Below are 21,234 nucleotides of genomic sequence, written 5' to 3'. Positions count from 1 at the left end.
CCCACACCCCACTCCCTCAGCCAAACTCGTACCAGAGCCTGCAACATATTCGCCCTTCCACACCCCAACTCCTGCTGGATCCTGGTAAAAGTGAGTGAGGGTGGAGGAGAGCTAGTGGTGCTGAGAGGGGGATGGACCTCAGAGAGTTCTCAGGAGAGGGGAGTGACCTCTTGGGAGGAGCAAGGAAGGGGACAAGGCAATGGTCTTTGGGCTTGTATGATTAGCTGGTGGCAACCCTACCAGGTGGCCACATGGAAGCCATGGCAGTGCTAGAAGAACATGCCTAGCAGTGTACATGAGAACTTCAGGGGTCTCACCTCCTTGGAGGCTTTCAGAGGAGGCGGAGAATGTCTACAGCAGTCTGAGGGCAGAGCTGCTCTGAGATGTTACTGCTGTATTGACTTCAGCACTTCTTCTTCTGATAGAATGACTCAGTGACCTATCTAGTCACAGCTCACCCAGCCACTCCCATGGCTTGGCATAAAAGTCCCCTTGTACAAGGGAACAGGGAGCAAAGTTTTGTGGCACCAGACCAGCGTGGTCCAAAGTGGTATTCTCAGGTGCTTTCTTGTCCTGACTCTGTTGCAAACCCTACACCACCCCCTGCCCAAAACACAGTGGATGGACAAGGCAGTGAATGTCACAACTCTGGACTCAAATGTAAGACATCTGGTAACTGTCTCAGAAGTATTCCTTGGACATTTCAGATAGTATTGATTTTGACCTAAGTATTGTTACATGGCCTGAAGATAGAACAATTGTACTGTCCAGAGAGTTTTCTCAGGGACTGATCCCCAAAGAGGGTTTCAGATGGGACAAAGAATATCTGGTGGTGTCTGAGTTCAGAGTTGCCCTGGTAGGCAACTGCATTCTTGGCTTTTCATGGGATATAAAGTAGTCACAGAACAACCAGACACTCCGACAACTAGGTATAAGCTGCTACTTTTGCAGTGGTATGGGGAGCACACTGGGTGACACATAATGTGTAGATTGCATTTGAGGTTTTTCTAGTCTTCTTTGTAGTCCCAAACAGCATTGGATGTTGGAAAAATGTCCACTTTCTAAACAAGTTATTGAAGTTGTACAGGAAAAAAAAACCAAAATGCTTTCTAGAAGCCTAAGTATTTTAGACTAATACAGTTTGTATTTGGCACCTTATTTCTGTTGGAACAGTTGGTAATGGTGATTTTGCCTACATATATAATGGTTTATATTTATATTGATTTTAATTTAAAATGTTACGTATTTAGCTCACAATTTTCTGTGTACTGGCTTGGAAAATGAATTTAATTACATGAATTAACTATGACTAAGTGAAATTGAAGCTCTGGAAATATGAAGTGAGTTTTATGCCTGAGAACAGTGGTTCAGAGCCCAAAGCTGCCTGCTCATTCACAGAAAAAGCACAGCACCAGCCATGGGTAAAACAGCCAATATAGCAGAAAACTCCCTTGTTTTTGTGATATGTTAAGAAGGAAATAACATCTCTATACTCACTTTCTTCATATCAGTCATGAGTGTATAGACCTTTATCATATCTCCTGTTCACGATCTTTTTCCTAAGTTTAACAGTTCCAATTTTTTAAATTTTTCTTCAGTTAGAAACCTGTTCTAGAACTCCAACTAATTTCTTGCACTTCTCCACATCTTTTCTAATTCTAATACTTTTTGTAGCGATGACATGACCAGAAGTACAAGGATACAAAATGGGGATATACAATAGATTTTATTGTGGCATTATGATATTTTCAATGTCATTATCTATGCCTTTCATCATGATTCCTAACATTCTGTTAGCTTTTTACTGCCACTTCACACAGAGCAAAGGTTTTTATGAAACTATTGGTGATGACACCAAGATGCCTTTCTTAAGGGGTAACAGGTAGTTTAAATGTCAATTGTTGTACACACATGCAGGATTCATGTTTCAAATGTGCCTTTCCAGGGTTAATCCACATGTGTAATTTAGCCACAAAATCCCCAGCAATAAACCTGTTCTTTACATCCCAACTGCGAAAAAGCTACGGGGGAAGAAAACAAAACTACAATTCATGCACTAATAATAATTACGTTACATCTATTTTAGGGCTGGCCTTGAGACTGGTGAATTCATTTACAAGATGTGAAGGTCGTGTTGAAGTCTATTACCGAGGATCCTGGGGGACAGTGTGTGATGACTCTTGGGATCTTAATGATGCAAATGTTGTGTGCAGACAACTTGGATGTGGATATGCGGTTGCAGCAAAGACAAATGCCTATTTCGGTCAAGGCTCGGGAAATATTGTCCTGGATGATGTGAGGTGCTATGGATGGGAATACTACTTGTGGGACTGTCCTCATGCAGGATGGCTTTCTCATAATTGTGGTCATTCTGAGGATGCCGGCGTGATCTGCTCAGGTAAATATCAAGAGTTTGCAGGTATCTTGCAGGTAAATGACTGGAAGAGTATCTGCTTTACAGCATGTCTCAGATATTTTTGAAAGTCGCACTTCTGAGGTTACAATATACATCTTCTGGAACCAAATCCTATTTGGAAAAAGGATTCTGCAAACATCGTTCCATGGTTTAGGCCAGCCACTTAGTTCCCTATGATTGTATTAGCATAGAATAAAGATATAAAATAAAAATAGCATGTGGGGGTGGGAAGGAGGAAACAAGAAGGATGGCCAAGAAATGATACTATTTTGAAATTGGAAAGGGCAGCACTTATCATCCTGGGTTAGTTTTTACACTTTAGGGCTTTTTAAAATATTAACCATAATTTTGAAACTAAGTAAATTCGTACAAAAAGCAGTGTATTTCTTGAACATATTCAAAAAGAAATGTTTCCAGTGAGGTGTTTGACACCGTGATATAATTAAACGATGGGTTGAAATTGGCAAGAATTGGACAATGCTTCGAAGTTTTGTCCAGCTCCAAAACACTAAGAGTTAAGTTATAATGTCTTATGTTTTACCCTTACAGCTGCTGGATATACAACATCTCCATCTACAGGTAATATGCTGAAAAGTAAAGCCCCGTAGAGGATCAACCCTGAAGTTTATTATAGGCAGAATTGGCAGCGCCATTCATAGTTGAGGTTGCCTAATACTTTCATAATAAGATCCAATTTTTAACTGCTTATTATTTTGTCAAATTTCAACCATTAAGGCTCACATGCATTGGGGCCAATGGCTAATGTAGTTTTGGCAAGTTTCAGCTAAAACATTCCAGCATATTCCAAAAATTAGATTATAGAGAACATGTTGTTTTCCCATGGTTAATTTAACTCTGCCAGCTCTTTCACTGAAGTACTTCAGTACCTCCATGATTTGGTGTGGGAATTTGGAATGTCACACCAGGGGCATGCATTTTGTCATTTCTATGAAGAGTCATCATACCTCTCTAGTTATGGGTTTGTTATCTTCTTGCAGGAAATCCGGTATCCACTCCATCATGGCCCTGGTACACAACAACTGGTAAGTGCTAATTTAGTCTGCTTTCACTGAGGTCATTCTCTCTGATTGGATTCTGTACTGGAAATGTTTGGAAACTCCATCCTATAGTTTTATGGTAGAATTGCCACATGATAGAAAGGTGGTAACTGATAGACAGAATAGCAATAAAAAGGGCAAGTGATACGGGAAATAAATGTTGCTCAGCATATTTGTTGAACTGTGAAGGTCTGTTACTCAGCCCCGTTCCTGTATCTTTTACCCTCAGAATGCTGAGATGTGGAGAGTAAACATAGTTTCTTCTCAATTCATCCAACGCACTTGTTTTCCATTTTTCCCTCCCTAGAAGAGTACAATAATTTAGACTTCCCAGTCACCTGTTTGCCACACATCTACATATGTCATTACCCAGAAGACAGTAGAGACTTTTGTGACTGTAAATAAATGGTCACTCAACTTATTTTGAAAGGAAATAACTAGGGTGATAATGCAGACCTGTATGCAGGAATTTGTGTGTGTGTGTGTGTGTGTGCGTGTGTGTGTGTATACATGCACACATGCTGCTTTTTTTGTAAATATGGTCTGCAATTTTTTAACTATAAAGTAGTTCAAAGTAGTCATTCAATGAGTGTGCATAAGAGAGGTTAATGAAAAATGCGTGTGGAAACAGTGAATGGTAAAATGATTGTAGTATAACATTTTAAGAAATTATCCAGTAATAAAGGTCTTTATAGGAATTACCTTCTGGGGTTTTGCTCTAATATAATAAGTGAAAAACAATATTCCAGAAATATTTGTCCCTCTACCTTTCTGTTGCTAGTGGCCAAGGTCATGCTGGGAAATCTAGTCCCTTCCCTATTAGAGAGCCAGCTCTGTAGGCAAGAAACTGGCTAAGGAACTATAGCTCCTAGGTGCCTTGGATTCCTCCACCATGCCCTGCAAACTCCTTCTGCACTGTGCAGCAGGGAGGAAGATGGAGAAACCAGACGTGGCAGGTGCATTCATATTCTCCACCCCTCATATGGGTCTGCAATATCTGTGGAAGCCAGAGCAGAGAGGTAATAACTGTGAACAACATAAGCTTATGAAGAGCACATCAAGAGAGGGAAAACATTTTTTTAAATCACCACAATGAATGAAAGAAGACAGTAGAGGTAATATGCCTTTTAGTCCCATCAGACTCAGGGTGTGGTGCCCTAAAAGTATGCCTGGGAAATTTAGTCTGATTTGACTTCAGTAAGATCAGATTTATGTGTTCTCTAAGTGTCCCTTTGTCTCATTGCAGCAAGTATTTCTTCTCCTCCAGTGAGTACCACACCAAGTGGTAAGTGCTGTCTCACCTTGATTTACTAAAATTTACTTTTTTAACAATGGGATTGCATATCATACTGATCTGTATGTGTGACCAAATCTGGACACATAATGCCCTGAAGTGGTCCAATGTGGTTCCATATGTGGATCAGATTAATCTTGATCATCACAGTGTTGCCAAAGGGGAAAGAAACAATCAATGTGCTAATAACAATTCCTTTATATCTCTTTTAGGCCTGGCCTTGAGACTGGTGAATTCATATAGCCGATGTGTGGGTCGTGTTGAAGTCTATTATCAAGGATCCTGGGGGACAGTGTGTGATGACTCTTGGGATCTTGATGACGCAAATGTTGTATGTCGACAACTTGGATGTGGATATGCGGTTGCAGCAAAGACAAATGCCTATTTTGGTCAAGGCTCGGGAAATATTGTCCTGGATGATGTGAGTTGCAGAGGATGGGAATACAGTCTGTGGGACTGTCCTCATGCAGGATGGCTCTCTCATAACTGTGGTCATTCTGAGGATGCCGGTGTCATCTGCTCAGGTAAATACCCACAGTTTGCAGATGTCTTGCATGTGGGTGACTGGAAGGGGGTCTGCTTTACAGCATGTCTAAGGTGTTTCTGAAAGTAACACCACTGAGGTTACAATGTATGAAATACAGTTTGTGGAACCAAATCTGACTTGGAAACAGCTGCTTCTTATTTCTTCAAACTTTGTTCTGTGCTTCATCTAGCCAGCCACTTCATTCCCCGTGATTGTGCTAACACAGAATAAAGATGTACAACAAAAAATGGTGTGTGGGGGTGGAAAGGAGGAAACACCAAGGATGGCCAAGTATTGATGATATTAGTCTGAAGGTGAAAAGGGCAGCACCTACCATACTATGTTAGTTTTTTACACTATTGAGCTTTTTTAAATATTGCCAATAATTTTGAAACTAAGTAATTTCTTTCAAAAATCAATATATTTCTTATTTAGAAAGAAGTGTTTCCAGTGAGGTGTTTAAAACTGTGATATAATTAAACAATGAGTTGAAATTAGCAAGAATTACACACCATTTTGGTGTTGCCAAATCTGCCATACTGCTGAAAAAAGTTTTAACTTAAAAGTTTTGTACAGCTCCAAAACACTAATAATTGAGCTATAATTTCTTATCTTTCACACTTGCAGCTGCTGGATATACAACATCTCCATCCACAGGTAATATGCTGAAACAATCAAACCTATAGAGGATCAACCCTGAAGTTTATTGTAGGCAGAGCTGGCAGCGCCACTTATAGGTGCGATTGCATAATACTTTCATAATAAGATCCACATTTAGTTGCTTATTACTTTGTCAAATTTCAACATTAAGGCTCACATGCATTTTTGCCAGAGACAAACGTAGTTTGTCAGGTGTCACCTAAAACACTCCAGCATATGTTCCAAAAATTAGATTAGGGGTGAACATGTTGTTTTCTCCAGGTTTAAAATAATTCTTCCAGCTATTTCATTGAAGAGATTCAATGCCTCCATAATTTGGCATGGGAATTTGGAATTTTACACCAGGGGCATGCATTTTGTCATTTCTATGAAGAGTCTCTGTAGCTGTTTAGTTATATATCTGATATCTTGCAGGAACTTCAGGATCCACTCCATCATGGCCCTGGTACACAACAACTGGTAAGTGTTAACTTATTCTGCTTTCACTGAGATCTTTCTCTCTGATTGGACTCTGTAGGAGAAATGTTTGGAAACTCCATCCTATGGTTTTGTAGTAGAATTGCAACATGATCAGAAAGGAGATGACTGACAGGTTGAATAGCAATAAAAAGGGCAAGTTTCAAACATGGTCCAGGCAATAAATGTTGCTCAGCATATTAGTTGAACTGTAAAGGTCAGTTACTCAGTCCTGTTCCTGTATCTTTCACCCTCAGAATGCAGAGATGTGGAGAGTCTGCTCAGTTACTTTCCAATTCAGCCAACACACTTCTTTTCCATTTTTACCTTTCTAGAAGAGCACAATCATTTAGACTTCCCAGTCACCTGTTTGACACGTGTCTACATATGTCATTTCCCAGAAGACGATAGAGACTTTTCTGACTGTAAATAGATGGTAATTCAACTTATTTTGAAAGGAAATAAGTTGGGTGATAATTCAGACCTGTTGCAGGAATGTGTGTGTGAGTGTGTGTATGTGCGTGCACACACACAAACACACTGCTTTTTTTTGTAAATATGGTCTGCAATTTTTTAACTATAAAGGAGTTAAAGAAGCCATTCAATGAGTGTGCATAAGAGAGGTTAATGAAAAATGTATGTGCAGTGAATGGCAAAATGATTGTAGTATAACATTCTAAGAAATTATCCAGTAATAAAGGTCTTTATATGAATTATGTTCTGGGGTTTTGCTCTAATATAATGAGCGAAAAACAATATTCCAGAAATATTTGTCCCTCTACCTTTCTGTTGCTAGCGGCCAAGGTCATGCTGGGAAATCTAGTCCCTTCCCTATTGGAGAGCCAGCTCTGTAGGCAAGAAACTGGCTAAGGAACTATAGCTCCTAGGTGCCTTGGATTCCTCCACTATGCTCTGCAATCTCCTTCTGCACTGTGCAGCAGGGAGGAAGAGGGAGAAACCAGACGTGGCAGGTGCATTCATATTCTCCACCCCTCCACCCCTCATATGGGTCTGCAATATCTGTGGAAGCCAGAGCAGAGAGGTAATAACTGTGAACAACATAAGCTTATGAAGAGCACATCAAGAGAGGGAAAACATTTTTTTAAATCACCACAATGAATGAAAGAAGACAGTAGAGGTAATATGTCTTTTAGTCCCATCAGACTCAGGGTGTGGTGTCCTAAAAATATGCCTGGGAAATTTAGTCTGACTTGACTTCAGTAAGATAAGATTTATGTGTTCTCTAAGTGTCCCTTTGTCTCATTGCAGCAAGTATTTCTTCTCCTCCAGAGAGTACCACACCAAGTGGTAAGTGCTGTCTCACCTTGATTTACTAAAATATAAAGGAGTTCAAGATAGTTATGCAATGAGTGTGCATAAGGTTAAAGGAAAATTGGTGTGGAAACAGTGAGTGGTAGAACGATTGTGGTATAACATTCTAAAAAAATGTTTATGATGGGATCGGATGTCCTAGGGATGCATGCGTGTGACCAAATCTGGACATGTAATCCCCTGAAGTGGTCCAAAGTGGTTCCATATATGGATCAGAGTGAGCCTGATTGTCCAAGTGTTGCCAAGAGGGGAAGAACTAATCAATGCGCTAATAATAATTCCTTTATATCTCTTTTAGGCCTGGCCTTGAGACTGGTGAATTCATATAGCAGATGTGTGGGTCGTGTTGAAGTCTATTATCAAGGATCTTGGGGGACAGTGTGTGATGACTCTTGGGATCTTGATGACGCAAATGTTGTGTGTAGACAACTTGGATGTGGATATGCAGTTGCAGCAAAGACAAATGCCTATTTTGGTCAAGGCTCGGGAAATATTGTCCTGGATGATGTGAGTTGCAGAGGATGGGAATACAGTCTGTGGGACTGTCCTCATGCAGGATGGCTCTCTCATAACTGTGGTCATTCTGAGGATGCCGGTGTCATCTGCTCAGGTAAATACTCACGGTTTTCAGATGTCTTGCATGTGAATTAATGGGCTTTTTTTTTTTTTTTTGGAAATCACTTTCCAAATGGTTTAAAATATGAAGTATGCTCTTTGGAACTAAATCTTATGCAAAAATGACCAAATTTTCTTGGAGGAAAGATTATCAAAAAGATGCTTTCTCTGTCTTCAGCAGCATGATTTTGTGAATTAACAGGAAATGCCCTTGTCTATTGCAGAGAAGGCAAACTGTAGCTAGAGCCCTGATTTGTCTGCTTACTGACTGGGCCTTTCTCCTGTCTCTGCAGTTAATTCATCCATTCATCTGGGAGTCATACTACTGGATCCCTGCCACCCTCAGCCTTTTGTTCAGCACTAGGAAGGGGCTTCACGGAGACCTGGTGGCTGTTGTGTTGTCCTGGGCTTGCCCCAGCTAGCATGCTCCTGTGAGAGCGTGTGACAATTCCCCACCTGTACTGAGTAATGCCACCATGAATATCCCCTTCAGTTCCTCCTATTTCCTCTTATGCTGCCCCCTAAATTCCTTATCAGATGTGTACACTTTTTGGAACCTGAAATGTGGTAACCCTTACACAAAAGAACAGAGCTTCAGCCAGCCAGACAGTTAGCTCCCTGGTGAATCTGATGGTGCTAGCATAGAATAAAGAGACGGAAAAATATAAACTATCACCAAAAGAAAACCCCTGGATGAACAGGTGTTTGACATTTGCTTGAAGATCCAAAGGGAAGCATCAGTCTTCCGGGGTTAGATTTCTGTAAATCTCTCATCTTTTGAAAGCATCATGCTACAGTGGAGAGAGAAGAAGAAAAGAGGATCTGGGAAGCTTTGTATTTTTTCTTTATGTTGCTGCCATGCTTCTTCATTTATCTATGGTTCAGTGTTCCAAAAAGTAAAATACAGAGGAGAGTTACTCAATTTCCTGAAATATGTGGAGACCCAAAGATGAGACCTGTTTAAATTTCTCAGTGGTAAATTTTCTCATCAAGAGGGGCAAATTTTGGGGGATATTTTTCATTAACTTCCGTGAGAGTCAAACACATTTGGCTGTATTACGTTATTATCCTTAGAAAGCTATTACAAATATAGTAACTTCAAAGTTTTGCTCTACTTGTTTTGAAACATAATGTCCTCCACGAAAGCCACGCATCTTCTAATTTCATTAGCACTTAAGAAGTTTATAAGTACATCCAAGCTAAGACCAAATTTCTTTTTATTCATTAGCAATTCAAAATATTTTTTGGTTTGAAGTAATACAATATTTCAAAAGTTAAGTAAATCTAACAGTTAGAAAGCATGTTTCATGTCATTCATTATATTTCAACAAAAATCATAACATTTTGCTTTGATTTTAGCTATTTTTACAGATTTAGGTTTTCAAAATATTATGAGAAATTTTTGAAACCAAAAGTAATTTTAAAGGAAAAATACAATTCTTTGACATTTTCAGAAACAAGTTTTCTTAGTGGGGTATTTAAATTGTAATGTAATTGACCAATGAATTGAAACAGGTGGGAATTGCCCTATGTTGAGGTGTTGCCAAAGCTGCCAAAAATAGTTCTGGCCTATAAATTATACCCAGCTGTAAGACACTGACAATACACAAAAGTTTTTAATATAGCTTATGTTTCTCCCTTGCAGCTGCTGGATATACAACAACTGCATCACCAGGTAATGCTTCATTTGCATTTCATCTGTCAGGGCATACTTTTTTCCTGTATATGCTGAAATGCACATGTATGCTGAAATTTATTATAGTCAGAACTGACAGTGCCACTTCTAGCTGAAGTAGCCTCATGCTTTCTGTGATCAGATATGGAGTGTAGTTGCTTGTTACTTTGTCAAATTTCAATCATTAGGGCACATGTCCCTTTGTGCCAGAGACTGATAATGTTTTGGCAATTTTCAGCTAAAATATTTCAGCTGCTCCAAAAATAAAATTATGGAGAACATGTTGTTTTTGTAGGTTAAAGAAATTCTTGCAGCTATTTAACCGCAGAGCTACAATGCATGCATGGTTTGGTGTGGGGGTTTGGAATCTGGCAGAAGGTGCATGTGTTTTACCATTTGTGTGATACAGAGAAGTCTGTAGCTATACTCCTGTTCTCTTCCTACAGAAACTCCAGTATCCACTCCATCGTGGCCCTGGTACACAACAACTGGTAAGTGCTAACTCATTCTGCTTTCACTAAATTGCTTTTCTGTGACAAGATTCACTTCTAGAAATGTTTGGAAACTCCATCCTATGGTTTTACAGTGATATTGAACTGAGAGGAAGGACAGGTTAAATAGCTCTACAAAGGCCAAGTTTCAAATGTGGTATAGGCAATAAATATTTCTCAGTGCATTTGTTGAACTGTACAAGTCAACAACAGAATCCTACTCTCGCATCTTATACCCTCAGGACTCTGAGGTGTAGAGAGTAAATAGTTTTTCTTCAGTTCATTCAACACACTCTCACTTCTATCACTCCCTCCTTAGCATAGAAGAAGATTCTCACATTGGATTGAGATTTTTAGCCTTTGTGACACATCTCGAAGGAGGACCCTTCCTAGGAGACAATCTATGGTACTGTCATTATTCAAGATGGCTGTCTCACAACTGTGGTCATTTTGGTGATGCTAATGCTGTTCAGGGAAATATGGACTGTTTGCAGTTATATTGAAAAAAAATGTCCATTTGTTTCAGTGCAGAGCTCCAGTGCCTCACTTATTTGGTGGGGGAATTTGGCAACGGCAAAGTGCAGTTTTGCCATTGCTGCGAACGTTCGGTATAGGGCTCTCAATTTGCTTCTGTTACCTTCTTGTAGGAGGACCAGAATACACTTCATCATAGCCCTTGTACACAACCACTAGTGAGCGCTAACTCTTTCTGGCTTCACTAAGGCTGTGGCCACACTAGCCATTTCAAAAGAAGTAGAGCGACTACACACAAATCACTTGTTTCAAAATCAACTTCAAAATTAAAAGCCGTTCATTTCGAAGTCATTGCTCCACTCCCGTTTTGGGAATAACACCTCCTTTCATGCCCCGCCCCTTCCACTCCTCCTGCCCTCGCAGCTCTGCTCCCAGCTGCCAGGTACCTAGCCAAGTGGCAGGTGCTGGCTGTGGCCAGGTGAGCCCAGCCTGTCCACGGCTCCCCCCTCTCCCCCACGAGTCTGAGCTCCTAGAAACTCCAGTTTGTCCTTACCTCCCCATTCCTCTGGACACGTCCCACCCCCACTGTGGTCCCTGGATCTGGGGTGGTCGTGGCTCCAGGGACTATCATGGCTCCCAACCAGTCAACCCCACAGAGGATTGAGGCCCCCTACACCACATGCAGAGAGTTCACCCTCACCTCCCATGTCAATAGTTCAACCCCACCCCCGCATGTACATAATCGCATAGTTCTTTGTTTTTAAAAAAAACTGTTTAAATTTATTTAACAGTATTATGTGTCTTGCCTTGGGTGGGGATGGTGAGGGGAGTGCATGCGGGCAGGGGTGCTGGTGTGGCGGGGGGGGGGCTGGGGGTTGTATGTGGTGGGCCAGGTCTGGGTCATGGGGGGCCCCTCAGCAAAGGCCTCCCACACAGGCACCCCTTCCCAGTGCGCCTGGTGACACAAGGCTGCACCTGGCTGCTCAAAGTGCTGCATGCCCTCAGATGCTCTGTGCACCACAAAGAGCTCCTGCTTGCTTTCCATAAGGCTGTGGAGAGCACAGCAGGCACCCACAAAGGTGGGCATGCTGGGCAGGCCTACCTCCAGGGGTGTCAGGAGGCACCTGAAGTGTGCCTTCAGATGGCCGAATGCCTGCTCAACCATGTTCCTGGCCTGGTTGAGGTGGGCGTTATAGAGGTCCTGGATCTTGTTGGTTTGTCCCGTGTAGGGGAGCATTAGCTAGGCCTGGAGGGGATAGGCTGCATCGGCGCTAATGCATGGGGGCATGGTCACATCCTCCACTGGCAGCTCCCGTAGGGGGATGTAGGTGCCCTTGGCCATCCGGCGGCCGAGCCATGAGTTCCGCAGGATGCAGGCATCGTGAGCTCTGCCTGGACGGCCCACACAAATGTCCATGAAGTGTCCTCAGGCATCCATGAGGCCTGGAGCACAACAGAGTGGTCGCCCTTTCGGTTGATGTACTGTCCCCAGCTGTGTGGTGGGGCCTGGATGGCAATGTGGGTGCTGTTCAATATGCCAATGCAGCTGGGGAATCCCAGCTGTTGGAAGCCGGCCATAGCAGAGTCCACATCCCCCAGGCAGATCAGGTGGTGCAGGAGGATCCGACTCATGGCAGTGGCAACCTGAAGGGAGTGCAGGGCAAGGGCTCCCGTGAGTGTGTGGTAGCATATGGGTGACACCCCTTCCCCAGGAGCCCCCTGACTGGGATCCCACCATTGGTGCATGGCCCTGGGTGCCTTACCTCAAAGAGGACCACCCTGACGGTGGCATTCCCCACCCAGAATTGGTGGCCAACTGAGCGGTTGCTGTCTGGAGTGGCCAGCTTCCACACGGTGATGGCTACTTATGTCTCCAGGGGTAGTGCAGGCTGCATGCAGGTGTCCTGGTGGTGAAGTGCTGGTGCCAGCCAATGGCACAGCTTCTTCAAAGTAGCCCAAGGCATATGGAAATGGAAGAGCCATTGCTCGTCATCCCACCCCCCAAGGATGATGATGTCGCACCATTCCCTATTGGTGGGGTACTGCCAGAGGTCACGGTGGGCCTGGGACAGGGGGTGCTCTGGATGCACTGTGGGGGAGGGGGTGCAGGAGGCTGGCCACGTGGCAGGCAGCATGTTGCCTCAAATGGCATGCTACTAGGATGGCCATCAGGCTGGCCATGATGTCAAGGGTGTGCCCGTCAGTGAAGCGCTGCAGGTCCATGACAGGAAGTGGTGCGGTGTCTAACCAAGGCTCTGCCAAGTGCTATGCTGAAGGTCGCGTGCTGCAAGCAGCTGGGATCCTCAGCATGTGCACGGGGGTGAGTTTGGGAGGGGCCCCTTAATAGGGTGGCTGGCCCGTGCTCCAGGAAGTGCTTGTTGGCCATTCGACCCTGCCCTTGCCATTTCCTGCCCCGTTATTTCGACATGAAGCTACGAGCTGTGTAGCTGCTCCGTTTCAAAATGACAGGGCATCTGTTTGATGTTGCGGATTGCAACATTGATCTGTGTTTTGTGTGTAGTTGCTTCATTTCAAAGCAACTCACTTTGAAGTGATATATAGGGATGACCCACTTTGACATCACTTCCTAGTGTGGCTGCAGCCTAAATGTTTCTATGTTACCGGATACTGATGTTGGAGTTATTTTGACATTTTATCTTATAGTTTCATTGTGCAGTTGCCACATGAACTGAAATGCAAGTAAGGATAAAATGAAAAGCAGTTCAAGGGACCAAATTTCAAACCTGGCTCAGGCAATAAAGCGTTTTTGGTATTTCTGTGCCTGTAATTGCTCCCTCCTATTTTGCCATCCCGTGTCATGACTACATGCTCATCTGGTGGCTCTGGGGAGAGAGGAGACTAGGTCACAGCTGTTGGTGTGTGGTGGGATTATATTTCTAAATTACACGAATACAGAGTAGAAACCAGGTGTTTTGACTCACTGTGCCCATGCCATTTCCACAAGGCTTCCTTCATTTTTGCTGCCTGTACAGTACTTACCTTTCTTTCAACAGGCTGTGGCTGGAAATCAAGAATTCTGGTTTGTAGAATAATTCTGAGGCTTTAAACTTTTTCTTTTATTCTGCATATTTAAGACAGACACTGGCCTTTCTAGATCTCCTCCTTTTTATACGTGTTCCTCAGAGATAAAATTGAGGAGGAATATATACAAGCCTTACATCACTTAAAGCTCAGCATTAAGGAAAAACTGTGAGCTTCCAGATTTGACTGCAGATGCTATTTTCATTCAGGCTATAACTTTTGTCCCAGTGCACCAGGTGGTTTTTCAAAAAGTGCCTTCTAATATGAACTACAAATGTAACATGATCAGAGGGAAAAACAGTCTTAATCTTTCTTCCCTGAAAATTTTCTTTTCCGCATATTTTTGGTCTTCATCTATGTACATTTAATGCCCATTCTTGAGAGGCCCTGAGCATTAAATGAGAATTTGACAGTGCTTTGCTTTGTTTTTCTTATCACCCTTGAAATGATGATAGACCTTGTTTTTATTTTAAACTTCCATAAGTTTTGCCCTGACCATTAGATCATATACAAACATACACAAAAGTAAATAAAAATAGTTCATATATATTTTTTCACATTACATTTTATTCTGCAGCAAAGCGTACTTGTGGTGGTGTCCTTAAACAGTCATCTGGGACATTTTATACTCCATTCTATCCTGGAGGTTATCCAAGCAATGCAGATTGTGTGTGGGAAATAGAAGCAGAGAACAATTATCTTATAAAACTTTCAATTACAGATATCTGGTAAGTAAATAACTAATTTCACTACTAGTAAATAATAAATTCCTTGTTTCAGAGTCATGGAGTTTTTAAACTGGTACCCTCTGTGGCTGAAGGACATTTCTGAGTGATTGGCAAGCCTAAAATGAAAATTGCATGAATAGAATATTATTTGTTGTTACCTGATGAGTCCTAACAAAGTGGTTAGTACCAAACATGATGCAAACGAAGACAATGTCTGCCGCAAACTTCTTGCTACCCAAATGGTTTAATCTGAGATTTCTGTGCTGCTTTGTGTTGAATGCCTAAATAGGAGTTTACAGAACAGTTTACAAAATATTCATGTTTATTCCTTAGGACAAAAGGTGGTGGATGTAATTATGGCTATATTGAGATATATGATGGACCACTCTACACTTCTCCTTTATTGGAGAAAATTTGTTACAGTTCCCACTATACATATACGTCATCCTCAAACTTGATGACAGTTCGATTTCACAGTGACTGGGCTGTCACAAACAGAAGGTTTCGTGCTGACTATTACACCGTTCCAGCAGATCAGCAAACTAGTAAGTTCATGTTTAATACAGAACCTTACTTTTCAGCAGGCCAATCTATTTACTGATTTTTATTTGCTGATGTTCAATGACTTCAGTACAGTAAGGTCTCAGAGTATGCGAACTCAAGAGTACGCGACCTCGCTCTTATGCGACTGACCCTGACTCCTATTGTAAACCCTGTAGCGCTATTTCCAGTTGCGCTTAACTCGCTCCCCCCCGCCCCCTGGCTCAACCCCACTGGGTCTGCACAGCCTGGGCTCACTGCTCCCCCCTCAGCTCTGCTCACCACCCGCACATGGTTCCTGCTCACCCCCCACCCCTGCCTCTGGCTCTAGCTCACCACCCCTCAAGTGCAACTCCGACTCAACCTCCCTGGTCCCCGTTCAACACCCCCTGCTGGCTCACTGCCCACATGCAGCTCTGGCTCACCTGCCACCTCCACCCCTGGCTCTGGCTTACCACCCCTCACGCGTGGCTCTGGCTTACCCTCCAGCCTCCGCCCTGGTTTAAACCCCCCATGTACATCTCCAATGCAAACCCCTCATATGCGGCCCCGTTTCCATACTCCTGTCCCAGTTTAAATCCCCTGTGTGCAGTTCTGGTTCAACCCCCCAAAGCCCCCACGCGCAGCCCCAGTTCAACACCCCACCCCTAGTTCAACCCCCCGCCGGCTCACCACCCACGCCTGGCTTTGGCTCCAGCTCAGTCCCCCTCCGTGGCCTGGCTCACCATCAGCATGCGGCTGTAGCTCACCTGCCACCCTCACCTCTGGCTCTGGCTCACCACCCATCACACGTGGCTCCGTTTCACCCTCCACTCCAAGCCCCAGTTTAAACCCCCCACGTGCGGCTCCAATTCAAACCTCTCACATGTGCCCCATTTCCATCCTCCCACCCCGGTTTAAACTCCCACATGTGGCTCCAGTTCAAACCTCCCCACTCCCAGTTCCCCACCACCCTTGCCGGGGAAAAAGCCAGACCCCAACTTGTGCAAAATCCAGGTCACACGAGGGTGCTTGGAATGGAACCCCCACGTACTCTGAGACCTTACTGTATAGTACCATTCCCTGTCACCTTCCACAGCATGAGATTCCTGAACTCTCACTTTCAGACAATAGTTTAATTTTGTGTAAATATAGAACTTTGTTATTATCAAATTATTTTTGGACATTTTCTCTGCTATTCAGCCTAAACTTACTTTTTCACGTCATGTCTTGTTACTTACTTAAGTCCCTTGTACAGCATAATTGCTCATTCTCTTTGGGTCTGATCCAAGCCCCAATGCAGGTAAAACATTCCTTGTAATCACCTCTTTCATACAACATGAGTCAAGTTAATGTCCTCCCTCCAATGTATTAGTTATTTATCTGAGCTCAATGCCCATTTAGCACTTGCTGATACATCTTTAGTATTAGAATTATTTACATTTCGATTCATTCCCTGCACTTCCTTTCCTAGTTTTTTATGTTCTTCCCTGGATCTCCTGCAATTTGTCTACATCTTCAACTGCAGGGGTGCCTATGAGTGAACTTGAACACCTTTCATGTCCATTCTAAGCCTAATCCTTAAAGCCTTAGTCAGGCAAAATGCCTATTCTTTTTCAATGTACCTTTTGGTCAAGAAAAGACTATGCAGGATCCTGTCCCCAACAAAAGACTATCAGTTTGACACAGCATATGATCGTTATCACTGATGAGAGGCTGTCTCTAATCACCAGGAGAGAAATTATAATTTGAAGTGGAGATTTTCTTAGTGATATTTACCCACAACCTAAACCACAGGTCCCTGGTTCGTAATTTGATAATTAAGACATGAGAGGTGAAATCATGTGGTTTGGCTTTATGAGCACCCACCCTTCTCCCAGCATATGCACATAGAATAGGTAGCATATGTGTTGGTAGCAACATTTAATTATTATTGTATGCCTGAATGCACTAATAATATGTGTTTTATCCACCCACCAGCTCTGCTATGCTTGCCAAAATACATGCATGCAGTTGTTAACAAAGCCTATCTCCACTCACAAGGCTACAGTTCAGAGAATGTCAGCTTGAATGACCCTTTTTGTAAACCACAGATTTCAACAAGCTATGTTGTATTCGACATTCCCTACAACGGCTGTGGCACAACACGAGAGGTATGAAGTTGAATAATTAGCAAGCAGTGTGAGTAGGGATCTGTGCCAATCAATAGGGGTCTGTTGAAATTTTGAAAAGGTCACGGACAGAAACCAGTGCTGTGGTTCACAGGAGTTTTAAGTTCATGGCTTCAAGTTCAGAACACTCCTACCTATTCTTCCCCTGCCTGCAGGAAACTCATTCCACTTATGGGGAATATTGTAGGACGGGCATAGGGGGATACATGAACAACCTCAACCCACGTTAACAGATTTTTCTGAGCATAAGTTGATGTTCATAAATAGTCAATACTTGGGACTTACTTAGGGCTCAGTTTAGCAACGTACTTTTACATGTCTAATTTAAAGCATTCAGTAACATGAATCGTGCATTACGTTTGATACAAGTTTAAATACTTACTGAATCAAGAACTTCGTGCACTTCATGTTCAACTTTTGTACTGAAGTTAACTTGCTTGGCTGTATTTGTGTTAAATAAAAATATTTTTCACCTCTCAGTATAATCACTGTATCATACAGCCAACAACGTCATTTAAAACGGCTTGTTGACAGAAAGGATCAAAAGCACATTTCTTTTCAAAATATTACCATTGGAAGCGGTGCTTTAAAGATGTGTATAGTTCTACATGTGCATCAATAGCTTAGTCAGCCTAATGGTAACTGTGACCTCAGGCAAAAATATGACTATATTAGAAAATTTAATATTTCATGTGTCACACAGGGAAACAACAATACTATCATCTATTCCAACTTGATCAAAGCAACCGCTTCTGGTTATGTAATCAAAAGGCAAAGAGATCTTCACTTGCACATCAGCTGCAAAATGCTCCAAAATACATGGAAAGAAATAATGTATGTTGCTCAGGATGCTGATGAAGGTGCTGTTGAGATCAATGAAACACAGTACAGCAGATATGACGTGAACATTTCATTTTATGCATCTCCATCCTTCTCATGGCCAGTGTATGACTCTCCGTACTACGTTGACCTGAACCAGAATTTATTCCTTCAAGCTTCAGTTAGCAGCTCTGACCCAAATCTGGTGTTGTTTTTGGACACATGTGTTGTATCACCAGATCCCGATGATTTTACAACAGTAACCTATGACATTGTCAAGAGCGGGTAAGAAGTTTGTCAACAATGGTTTAAAGTGAATCTGCACATGCAGTCCTGTGTCTGTTTTGTTTATGGAACAATCTAAATAGAGAAAATATAAATTGATTTCAGTTTCCTATGTGAATAAACTATTTAGGGCAATCCTGGCAAGAAATGAGAAATCACAACAGAAAATGTGTTTAGACCACATAATCATGTAAGAGTGATGCCACTCAAGCATGTTATGTAGTAACTAGAGAAGTGAATTCAGTTTTGATGTAAATGTGAATTCAATTGACAGTAATTCAATGCTTACTTCAAATGACAGAAGTTTAATATGATATTCCTGCTTTCCTGTGTGTTTTGCAAATGACACTGAAGTATTTTAATGTCACTCAGTTAGCCAGAATTCTTCTTCTGGCTTGGCATAAACCATTTTTTTTTTGTGAAAAGGTCAGATACATGAATTATGGAAAATAAATTGGATTCTGAGATCAGATAACAAAATCACTGCTCACATGGATTATGGCATTTCCTATGCTTCCATGCTTTACCTGCCAGAATTTGAGTAGACTTCCCATTATCTTTAGATTCTACATCTTTCTGGATATAAAAATGCAAATATTTAAGGAGCCCGTCCCATTGTCAATTAATGTTTAACTTATGTACTCATTGATGAAATTCTAATTGTTTATTCACTATTATTTATATACAATGAAATTTCCAAGTAATTGAGCAGGTAATAGAAGACTAGCAGGAAATATAGAAGTTAAGTTTTAAGGAAGCCACCTGCGTGATACTCTATCTATTGCATAAAATAATTAAATATTCAAAGCAGCCCATTTATGAAACCATATGATAAAATCATTCTGTGCAGAGAAAGTCAAATATTTTAAACTTAATATTATTTATGGAATTTAAAATCACACCAGAAACAAGTATATCATATCTAAATTCAACTGTCTCTTAACCATCTATAGATTAGATGATTTACATGAATATAACATATTATATACTAAAACTGAGATTATTATAAAATGCTTCAATACCTTGAAATCACTGTGAGAATGAGCATATTAATATTTCCATGAATTATGTTGACAGTCTGACAAATCTGCACCTTATTCTGAGATAATTGCTGTGTGTTAAAAGCTAAGTTGAGTTCCATTCCATGGTAGTGAAATTGTACCAGAATTCATTACATGGAATTCTTGCATTAGTGCTAACAGACAGTGGGTTTTTTCGTTTGCCAAAAAAAAAAAGGCGTTGGTACTCAGCTGGTTTCCCCAACCCCAGCCAATCCTATGTCTGGGTCTGCCGAGGTGCTTGTACTCAGTAGCACCAAATATTGGCACAAAAAAAAAGCATTGATGGCAGTAAAGTGCATCTTCATCGAATCTTGTTCTGTAATGCACCTCTGCAGCTGACTTACTAGAGATTGGGTTCCTTGGAAATGCTGACATTTTTTGCTTCTTCCATCGAAAGCTGAAATCAGTGAAGTGGAAGTGGGTTGGATAAGCTGTCACAGAATGGAAGAAGGAATTTCTCACTATTCTTTCTATCCAGAGGCATTGGAGAACACCCTTAGGTCTCATGGGCCCATTGGGCTAGGTGCTCTAGAACCAAGTAGTAAAGAAAAAGATCCTGCCCATCAGAGTAGAGCTGGTAGAGACATTTTAAACTCAACTTTTTCCTGTCTAAAAATGCTGTTTCCCTGAAGATGAAATGTTTCCCAAAGGACTAGCTCAGGGTTTAGCACATTGGCCTTGTAAACCCAGGGGTGTGGGTTCAACACTTCAAAACTTTCAAGGGTCTAGGGCAGGTGAGCTTAACAAAAAACAAAACAAAACCCTGTCAGGCATGATGATCAGTCCTGCTGTGAGGGCAGGGGACTGGACTTGGTGACCTCTCAAGGTCCCGTCCAGTTCTATGATATATATACAGTATGAACAGTTAGGATAGAAGAGTCATTAAAAGGGGCTTCCTAGGTCAGACAAAGGGAGAGACATAGGCCAAGTGGACAGGCTGCTTGCTGGGGCTGAGTGAGACCCAGGTCCAAGTCCTTGCTCTGAGTCATGCAGAGCAGGGACTTGACCCTTAGTCTCCTTTCCCCTTGTAACAACCCTGGCTTTTCCTCATTGGTTCTCTCTCACATGTGGGTTTTTCATGGAAAAGACGGAGAGATCTAATTTTCACCTACATTGCAACAAGAACAAGAACAAGAAAAATCAATATTTTGTGTGAAACAGAATTTTTGTTCTCAGGCCAGTCTCACTTTAGAACTTCAGTCATAGCTATATTTCCTCCTTAACAGTAGTAACATTTAACACCCTTTGCATACGCTGCTATACGCAGGTCATACACGCTGCTGTCTGGAGTCTGGAATCTGCTGTCTGGAGTCATAAATAAGCAGCTCTGGGCTCTTTCCACAGATTAGTGGCCTCTAGATGACTCCTTTATAACTTGGCTCTGCTGGGCCCTGATCCTACAAAAACTTCAAGCATGTGAGTTCAGTAAAACAACTCACATTCTTAGGCATGCACATGAATTCCTTGTTGAATTAGGGAAAGGAGTATTTTTCTCCCTTTCTGTTAATGCATTGTTAATTTCTAAAAAAATCTTTGTGCATTGCACATGCTTGATACCTCAGTTTATTTTGTGTGTGTTCATGAAGACTAATTTTATTTATTTTGTTTTTTT

The 21,234-nt window shown here is 41.9% G+C and overlaps 1 protein-coding gene across 1 annotated transcript in view; it reads left to right on the top strand.

Moving 5' to 3' along the window:
• The window catches only part of LOC142015815 (scavenger receptor cysteine-rich domain-containing protein DMBT1-like), a 135,463-nt gene that overhangs the window by 56,276 nt on the left and 57,953 nt on the right, over window positions 1-21,234 (top strand). Inside the window, 7 exon segments of the mRNA XM_074999617.1 lie at window positions 2,087-2,398; window positions 3,415-3,459; window positions 7,111-7,127; window positions 14,622-14,767; window positions 15,101-15,312; window positions 17,267-17,439; window positions 18,161-18,561. Coding sequence (XP_074855718.1) covers window positions 2,087-2,398; window positions 3,415-3,459; window positions 7,111-7,127; window positions 14,622-14,767; window positions 15,101-15,312; window positions 17,267-17,439; window positions 18,161-18,561 — 1,306 coding nt within the window.

The sequence above is a fragment of the Carettochelys insculpta genome, chromosome 7 (assembly GCF_033958435.1).
Source record: "Carettochelys insculpta isolate YL-2023 chromosome 7, ASM3395843v1, whole genome shotgun sequence".
In the NCBI taxonomy this organism is placed as follows: domain Eukaryota; kingdom Metazoa; phylum Chordata; order Testudines; family Carettochelyidae; genus Carettochelys; species Carettochelys insculpta.
This window is presented reverse-complemented; position numbering and strand designations above follow the sequence as displayed.